This window comes from Montipora foliosa, chromosome 10 (genome assembly GCF_036669935.1).
Source record: "Montipora foliosa isolate CH-2021 chromosome 10, ASM3666993v2, whole genome shotgun sequence".
Taxonomy (NCBI): Eukaryota; Metazoa; Cnidaria; class Anthozoa; order Scleractinia; family Acroporidae; genus Montipora; species Montipora foliosa.
The window spans coordinates 3217704-3227703 of NC_090878.1; the positions used below are offsets into that span (position 1 = coordinate 3217704).

The window sequence follows — 10000 nt, forward strand, 5'->3', positions numbered from 1 at the left end:
TTAGCTGGCTTTACTGTAGAATACTGAAAGATATTATAATAATGAACTTTATTAAGAAACTTTATTTGAGTATAAAGTCTTCTAGTTGGCACTAATTGGAAACACTTAACACAGAAACCAAATCAACTTAACTCAACTTTGATCAGATCAACCATTGGTTTTTGAGGAGAGGGGAAAACTGGAAAACCCAGCGAAAAACCTCTCCAAGCAGAGCAGATCGAGAACCAACAAACTCAACCCAGTTACAGCTGTATGATGCTAAGTCTGGAAATCTAACCCAGGCCATATTCGTGGGAGGCAATTGATCTCACCTCTGGATCAGACCTTCTTCATTGATTATGAGCATCATGTACTTTAGGTTTGGAAGCTGGATTTTTCAAGAGTACTTGCACTTAAAGCTAAAAGTTGCTGGTATAAGTACACTTTTGATACTGAAACAGAATCCCCTAACTTGTGCATTATGGAAATCAGGGAGAGAAATTTGAGGAATATACAGTAACCTGTCAACACAAGTTATGAATGACACTGAACTTGTCTCTTGCAGGGTTGTTCCATAACAATAACATCTCTGACAGATTTTCTGGCTTTCATGATTGGAGCAACAACAGTAAGTTTTTATTGCTTTTTTTGTTTTGTTGTTGTTGTTGTTTGTGAAAGTTTCCAGTCATTATTAAAATGGAATGGACTCTTCTATTTGTTTGTTCCTCCTTCAGATTCTACCAGCTCTGAAATCTTTCTGTATTTATGCTGGAATAGGTATGTTTTGCATGATAGGCTTTTCCAAGAGCATTCACATCATGGGAAACCATGAAAAACACCTTGGGAATAAAATGTTTGCTTGCAAACACACACTTATATGTGAGCACCGTTCTTCCCAAATTTCACTTGTCCAAGAAGAGCAGCATCTTCTCCTCATTTTTTAACCCAATGACTCCTCAGGCTTCTTACAACGCACCCAGTTGACGATTAAAATTGTCTGGAGTTAGAGTAAAATTTATCTGTTAATTCCCACTCCCAGGAATCAATGAATTAACGGAACTGATCTTATTTATAATGAGAATAAGAAGACATTTATTGTCTTGTCTTTGGGAGGCGCGGTGGCCTCATGTTCAGTGTGCTTGACTCCTGGTTGAGTGGTCGGGGTTCAAGTCCTGGCCAGGGACATTGTGTTGTGTTCTTGGGCAAGACACTTTACTCTCACGGTGCCTCTCTCCACCCAGGTGTATAAATGGGTACTGGCGAAAATGCTGGGGGTAACCCTGCGATGGACTAGCATCCCATCCAGGGGGGAGTAGAAATACTCCTAGTCGCTTCATGCTACAGAAACTCATAGCGTACTTTGTATTTTGAAGTGTAGGCTTAACAGTCTAGACCATTGTAGAAAGGAATGATAAGAATTTTCAGGATTTATTGTATTTGTTATTGTTTTCATTATTATTATTATTACAACTAGGGATGGTTCACAATTTGAAGCTACATGTGTAGGAAAAATAGGCAATTTAGTGTGCTTTTACCCAATCAGTAACAATAATTATTTAATACGTATTGTTGCTGATTGGTAAGGCACCTTTTGCTCAAACAATGCCGTTGTCGTTGATGTGAATATATAATAGTTTTTGACTGCTTAACCCATTGATACCTCAGATGCCATAGGACACGCGCTATTGATGAGGAAAATCGTCTCACTCCCAGGTGTCAATGGGTTAATGAAACTGATTTTAAAGGGGCAGTGTCACGTTGTTCTAGTCAAACTTCAAAATGCTAAAAGACGTCTTTGCATCAATGAAGACCAAAAGATAATGCTGTAGTTTTGTCACCAATAACCATTGGAGTGCACTGAAGCTATTCCTTGTTGTTTGCGGCCATAGATGGAGAGGATGGAAGTGGATTGAAACTTGAAACAACTGGCCAGTCTTTTCAAATTTGGAGACTGTGTCTTCAGAAAGTTGGCAAAAATTAAATGCGAATAGCTCTTTGTGTCATAAATACATTTCACATCTCAATGGGTTGTCAGGAATGTTGTACATGTATGTGTGAGCTTAAAGTACTGATTTAGATTTTTTTTCCCAGTTTTGACCTAAAAACATCAAATTTAGTATGACAGTGCCCCAGTTTAAGGATAAGAACACAGAACAAAGTCATATTTCTAATTGCTAAGTGTATAAGGCTTAATGGTCTGGACCACTCAAGGAAGGAATGATAAGAGGAATTTTCAGGATTTATTGTATTTTGTTATTGTTTTTAGGATTAATAATTATTAATGTTAATTAAAATAATTATTATTAATGTTATTCTTGTAGGTGGCTTATTTTTAAGGAATTTTGTATTCTGTCTAAGCCAGTACCTCAGACTATTATTATTCTTTTATTTTTTATTTATTTTGTAATCTTGAACTTGATTAAAAATTGCGCTGAGGCACTAATAATCTTGGGACACTGTACCGAAATCAAATCAATTAAATCAACATAATCATAATTATTATAAAATCATTGATTGGTTTTTAAGTAGCAGGAAAAAAAACAGAGTACCCAGAGAATAACCTCTAGGAGGACCAATAACCTGCTCCCTGATTTTGGCTGACTCTGTTAATTATTTAATATTGAAAACAGTGCTTGCAAGCATGAATATACATGCAGTCAATGGTGTCTGCTGGAACCAACTCCACGAAAGCTCTCAATGAAAAACGTTCATCTTTATCTTATTTTTTTTCCAGGGATTTTGGCTGACTTTGTTCTCCAAGCCACTCTTTTTACAGCGTTCTTGGCTCTAGATGCAAGAAGGTGCGTAATGCATGTTCTTATTAAATAAAAAATTTTCAATTTTAATAAAAAATTTTATGTCAATTTAATTTAATACCATATGGTATAGTTTGTACTTATGACCATCATTTTTCTGTCTGGAAAAAGTCAAGAAAGCTAATTAGTTGCTTCATATGTGATGGTCGTTGTTCCCCTTCAAAATTTAATGCCAGTTTCATTATTCCTGATATGTTTTGTCCTTCTTTTTGTGCTCCCCAGACCAAATTAGCTACAGCTACGTTCTCTTTCATTAGTTTTTGTATCAACCATAGGGAAACTGTTGAATTTCCTTCTAGTAGTACCCAATGATTGATTACCTTTCCATTAGCCTATATTGACCCCTCTCATGAAGGGCTAAATTAAATGCTCCAAATGCCTCCTGTTTTATATCTTTCATGGTGGACATTCAACTTTTATCAATTTCAGTGTTTTACTCAGGCAGGTTCAAAAGTCGGACCGGATCAACTCGGATCACTCACCTCAGATTGACATTAACCCTTTCACTCCCAAGAGTGACACTTATAGATTTTACTCTGTCTAATGCCAGACGATTTTACTCGTCAGTGGGGAACCCCACGGGGTGAAAGGGTTAAGAAAATGATAAGGCCTCGAGAAATCACCCTAGCCCAAATCTTTAAGCTAACCGTAGTGAAATCGGGGCAAACATCAAGAATACTTCTGCCTTACAAAACCTTTTTTCACTTGATCCAAGGTGAGCAATCGGAGTTGATCTGGTCCAACTATTGTACCTGCTTGTTTTACTCTCCTGTCCATGCAGAACCACTGCTTCTTTAGAAATTTAAATTCCTTCGGCCAATTGACCTTATCAATATTTTACACTTTTCCAGACGAGAAAAGAAACGGGATGGCTGCTGTTGTTGTATCAAATTAAGAGATGACTATACAGAGACCTCTTGTGGAAAAAGAGATCTTCTACAGGAGTTCATGGATAAATACTTTGGAAAAGCATTGCTTTCTCTTCCAGGAAAGGTGAAGTATTTTTTTGTCAAAATATTGTGCTTCAGCTGCAGCCTACAACAAGATCTTTAACTGGAGAAATTTGTTTTTTATGATGACTTGGGGATACTTAGAAAAAATCTGAGTTCTCCTTTGCAAGAGTTGAACTTACGACCTTTCAATTACTAGTTTGGATGCTCTGCCACTGAACTATAGTATAGGAGACTCATGGCAGCTACAGGTTATTAAATGAGGTTCATGTGACATTATTGTCCTGCCTTACTCATAGATCATATATAGATGGACTGGTCATCAAGCCCTGAAAGCTTCAAAAGCGAGAACAGTACTGTTGCACTTCATGTTGTAACTTGACTGTGACCATACACAATCTTTTGTCCTCGGTTCACAACTGAGTTTGAATAAATTAATCGAAACTTTTGAAGGCAGTCTTTTAGAAAAAGGGTTTGGTTTGAGTACGGTCAGGGTTAAAACAGTGTTCAAGAACATAAAACAAAGAAACATGCTGAGTTTCATAACCATCTCTGGACATACCTCAACTATGGCCTTACTGCTTAAGGATCAAAATTGTCAACTGAAATGGAGCATTTTTGTTCGATTTTTTTTTCAAGTATCCCTGAGTCATCATCACAAATTAAATTCTCCATATTATTCATCAGGGTTAACATATGACATCTCTTTCAGTACAAATACATGTATCTTTTATGTTTTTGAACATTTCTTTGTTATGGCAAATAGCTGACTAACACGTGTCTTTTCAGCTTATTGTGGTCCTGATTACTGGTGGATTATTTGGTGTCAATTTATATGGAACATTGATGCTTGAACAGAACTTCGACCGAGTGTGGTTCTTCCCTCCTGATTCCATGGCTTACAGATACACAGTCACTAATTCAGAGGTAACTAAAATACAATCTCTAGATACATTTGTCCCAGAAAAGAGAACCAACAAACTTATGGTGTTGATTCCAGGAAACAAATTTGAGACTCGGTTGAGAGATTTTAGATTGTGTTTACACTGTACATGCAGCAAACTTCTGGTGGGAAATAATTGCATTTTGCCAAGAATCAAAGAAACTTGTTTGTTTTTAGCTTACTACTTCTTGCCAGATATCAACAACTTCTCCATTATTGTTCCAAAATCCCATTGTTTCTCTAAGCCAGTGGGAAATTCATATGAAAAAACGAAGGGTCTGGAGACATACTCAATTCAATTTTTGTTATTGTTCAGGTTGTGAACAATAATTATTATAAAATCTTGAACTGGAAGTACAAATGGCAGATGTGCCGTGGAGCCAGTCGTTAAAATGATCAGAGTGTCTTGTTTCAAACTAGGATATTACTTATTGCTTCTTTCCGTTTGACATGAAGGGACACATTCTCTAACTTCAGGCCACTCAAAGCCTCACATAGAGACTCTTCAAATGTAATGCTTCTGAGCACTGCCATGTTTAGTACTGTTGATGACTCGTATGTGAACTGCAGAAGTCCTAGAATCTGGGACTACAAATCCTTTATCTGCAGAGCCCTTCGTTTTCTCGTGAAAGGCCCTGCCAGCTAAGAGAAACAATGGAATCTGGGAACAAGAATGCAACTTCTCAAAAGACACAGCTGAGCTGGACTGCAGAAAATTTTCATGCTGTTATGACAAACAGCTTGTATCCTGCCCTTGGCCATTTCACGTGAAGACCATGCTAATACCTCTATTGAAGGAGACATAGTTTTTGAGTGGATGTACAATGTACTATAAGATGCAGTCAACTCTTTCAAACCCTGGCATTTTACAACTTCTTCCTGACTACATTGGTACTTACTCTTTAACTGTTTTTTACTACATGTATTACTTTGTAGTATTTTCCAGTGGATGGTGCTTCTGCTAACATCTACACAGGTGAGGGGGACCAAAATCCAGGGAAGAAGACAAATAGTGGTGATGAGGAAGGGATGGGTGCATGAGATGTATCCACATATGATACTGGAACCCTATCCATTGCCCAAAGGAGGCTTTTGAAATCATGATAACAGTACTGGTCTGCAGTGCTCTGAGCTCTGAGCACTGCACCAACCTTCCTCTAAAAGGACATACATGTACAAATGAATTAAAATAAATAACCAAAAAAACACTTTTGAGGATGTCATGTTACTTCAGGAATGCGCTTTATCTCGTATGGCATAAAGTTCTTGGGATCATCAACTTAAGCCTCTTTTTCAATGAGAGGCTTGAGTCAAAATTTGTGTGATGACAATAGGGATGACCTTGCTGGTGATTAATAATTTTCTAGGACAAAGACTTGCAAATAGCCTTGTTTTGAAAAGAAAGGGTGAAATAAATTTGGGTATTGATTTTTTTGCCTAGTATTTTAAGGTGGCTCAAACCGGTTTAACCATTTTTGAGCGAACGTCTTATTGTAAGGATAAACTCTACAACACTGCTTCACTTAATGGCAATGTTATGGTACGGCATGAAACGCCAATAATTGCTTAACAAGATGCACATATTAATGTGACCTAATAAATTACCATGGCAACAGAAGACCATCTAAAAACGCCCTATATTTTGTGTATAAGTGCTTATATCTCAAAAACGAACTCGGCGTGCCCCATTTTTTATTGCTGAAAAGTGATAAGCAGGCAAAGACAAAACTCTGTGCAAAGTTTGAAAAAACTTTCTGGGCGGATTCAGAGCCACCTTAGTATTTTTCACTTGTGAAGGTGGCAATGAATCTGCTCCAGAGATTTCTTTTTAAACTTTGCAGAAAGTTTTACCGTAGCGTGTTTATCACTCGTTTTTTAGATATAGATAAAGACAAAATATAGTGTGTTTTTAGATGCTCTTTTGTTGCCACGGTAACCTATTACGTTTCATTAATGAGTGCCTTTATTGGTGTTTCATACCGTGTCATAACATTGCCGTTAAGAGAAACAGTTCATTAGATTCAGTCCTTCCAAATAGCACAGGTTGTTGAAAGTGTTAAAACTGGTTTTTAGCCTCCTTAACTAGACTTGTGGTTTTTTTTTTTCAACAGCGAACTTTGATTATTACACAAATCAAGCCAAACTGCACCAGCTTCACGAGAAAATGACCAGTAACAAGTATGTGGTATCCAGCTCAGTCAACAGTTGGTATGAAGAGTACATCAACTGGGCTAGTGCCAGTAAACCTGCAGAGTACTTCGACCAGAGTGAGAGACAGTTTTTAATGGCTAATTAAACCCATGAGAGGTCGCTAAAAATATATTGAAACAGCATCTTGAACATAAAGAATAACTTAAGAACGGTGCTTACTAATTCAAAGGTATTTTTGCGCGGTTTATGAATATGTGGGAAAAGCCGATCTAGACGTGTTATTGAAGTGTTGTTGAAGTGTTATTGAAATCCAGAAAGAAAATAGGCCTTTTTCGATATATTAAAATTCAGCTTGATAGTGAGGACAAAGACAATGGGAAGTGGATGATATGTAAATATTTTTCACATTCATTCCAACGTGTTTCTATTGTTTTTGTTCTTACTGCCTCACTATCAAGCTGAATATTTGATATTTCGAAAATGGCCTATCGGGGGTAATCCAGCATTTTTCAAAGATAATTAATCAACAATATTGCTAAAAGGCATTAAAATACAAAGCAATGTACGCGCTGATTAAAATATCCCTGTATTGGTAAGCATCCCCAATGGGTGGAAACCCGATTGTCTCGAGATGCGCAGAACGTATGCGCAATAGCAATAGTAGGCGCCGTCCTTAGTTAAGTAAAGTTTCACATTGCAACCAGGTTGACAATCAGACAGAGCTTGAATAAGTTTGAATGTAGCTAAGAAAGCTACGATTCAAAGGCCCAACGTTTCGACTCTCCTGTATAGTGTCACGGTCTTAATTAATGGTAATCTAAAGCTATCACAAGAATCTACCGCGTACCTGTGGCTCAGTTGGTTGAGCGTCGGGCTGCCATGCGGGAGGTTGTGAGTTCGACTCCAGCCGGACCAACACTCAGGGTCTTTAAATAACCGAGGTGAAAGTGCTGCCTTTGTAATAAAATTACACCCTCATATGGTTAGACTTCCTAGTCTTCTTGGATAAGGACGACAAACCGTCTCACAACCCTTCAATGTTCATAAACCTATGAGACGCAAAAGAACTGAGACACTATTTGCGAAGAGTAGGTAATGGAGCTCCCTGCATTGTGGTTTATCCTCTGTGGTGTATCATGGTTAGGGGGGTTAATGCTTGGAGATACTAGTTACTTCAAGCTAGTCGAAAATCTGAGGGTAAATAAAGAGATACGATATGATATGCTCTCCAATTTTCCAAAAATTAAAAAGAAAAGGGTGTGCCCATGTCAGATAAAAATAGCTTTTTTTTTAATTTCTGAAATGAATCCTCATGTCCGATTTAGTTGCAATTTCTTTTGGCTTTCCTGTCATTCATGGCAAAGGACTTACTTACCCCTTATGAAAGACGAATAGGCAGCAACGTGATCTAGTGGATTGGGCAGTCTAAAATCTTTGTTGGGAGCATAAATAGGAGATAGGTAACCTCCTTGGGTTAGGACCTGAGGCCACAGCTTTTCCCATTTCCCCTTGTTAACATTTCCGTATTATCTATCTCGGTGTTTGACCGTCGTAGTTTGATCAGTTGAAAATAAAACTGCAAGATTGATTTAAAACGTAATGATAAAACCGGTTTCAATTAGTAAGGTACATTTTCCAAAGGAAAGCAAGTTTGGGGTCTGCTATGACCAGCTGCCAAAAATTGTGAGGCGTTGTTTCGCTGTTTCTAACCATACCACTGTTTTCGTTTAGTTTTTTTACCTGAAACATCTGTTTTTGTAATATTTTTCATTTTAGGAAAAGTCAATAATGAGACCTTGTTCTACTTGTGGCTGAATGACTTTCTTAGGGGACCAGGAATCGTCTATAGAAAAGATGTACGAATGACAAATGGCAGCAGTGGCTCACCTCAGCAGATCACTGTAAGATTACATTCATTATTATTCATTCAAAATATTTCCCCGTTTCTGATTGGTTAAAACCACACGCATAATTCACCATAACCCCAGCTGCTGTTCACCAAATTTGGAAAGAAACTTCGTCATATTGAATCGATGACGTCAAAAGTGCAGCCCGCTGCAAATTATTGAACTGTTGACCGAAAGAAGCTGGGGACGAGATTGTGTTATTTTTGTTGAGCAGAAAAATGGCTGCGAGTAGATTTAGAAGTTTGAGCGAAGAAAATATTTTGGCTTTAGCTGCTCATATCTGAAAAACGAACTTGGTGACCCCGACCCCCAATTTTTTATTTCTGAAATGTAATTAGCATGCCAGAATGAAACTTTCTGCAAACTTTAAAAAAATTCTGTGCAACGGATTCAGGGCCACCTTAAATAATTTAAAATTTAAGGTAGCTCGGAATCCACTCCACAGTATTTTTTTTTAAACTTTGCAGAGAGTTCCATTTTGGCCTGCTGATCTCTTTTGTGCGATAAAAAAGTGGGCTCACCGAGTTCGTTTTTTCAGATATGAGCAACTAAAGCCAAAATATAGGCTGTTTTTACATGGCTTTCCTGTTGCTGTGGTAACTAGTTACGTCACATAAAATGACTGCATCTTGTTCAGCAATAATTGATGTTTCACATGGCACTGGAACATTGCTGTTACGTTCTAAAGTGTTGTAGTGTCGATGAGCGTTATACGCGCGCCGGCCATGTTGGCCACAGACAATACATGTAGATTTCGTACCCCGAGCCTCGGGTTGAAATGTTTGGGAACGAGTTTCAGTGCGCAAAACAAAAGTTTCCCGTCCCTCGGGACTCAACATGGCCTCTGTGTGATTAACGCCTGTCCTTCTAATGACAAGGTCTCTTGAAAGTGTTGAAACTGGTTTGATCAACCTTAAAATCTCTCCATTCTTAAGATACAGAGGGAATTGCCGCACCCGAAAAAGGTCCGAAAAGTTTCGGGACTTTTGAGAAACGGGCCCCAGGCTCCCCGATTTCTTGATAGCTCGGTTGGTAGAGAAAGTGCAGTGCAATTGCAGGGTCCTGGGTTCAAGTCTCTCTTTTAAGCCTGGATTTTTTTAGGCTTCTTTGAGAGCAGGGCTGGCGCAGTGGTGAGAGCACTCGCCTCCCAACAATGTGGCCCGGGTACGATTCCCAGACTCGACGTCACATGTGGGCTGAGTTTGTTGGTTGTCTACTCAGCGCCGGGTGGTTTTTCTTCGGTTACTCCGGTTT

General features: G+C 38.3%; 1 protein-coding gene across 1 annotated transcript in view; it reads left to right on the plus strand.

Annotated features, from left to right (window-relative positions):
* LOC137973144 (patched domain-containing protein 3-like) overlaps positions 1-10000 on the plus strand; it is a 29153-nt gene that overhangs the window by 11714 nt on the left and 7439 nt on the right. Inside the window, exons 10-17 of the mRNA XM_068819897.1 lie at positions 545-607; positions 714-756; positions 2714-2780; positions 3647-3788; positions 4535-4672; positions 5625-5664; positions 6800-6955; positions 8616-8740. Coding sequence (XP_068675998.1) covers positions 545-607; positions 714-756; positions 2714-2780; positions 3647-3788; positions 4535-4672; positions 5625-5664; positions 6800-6955; positions 8616-8740 — 774 coding nt within the window. The remainder of the gene's footprint in view (positions 1-544; positions 608-713; positions 757-2713; positions 2781-3646; positions 3789-4534; positions 4673-5624; positions 5665-6799; positions 6956-8615; positions 8741-10000) is intronic.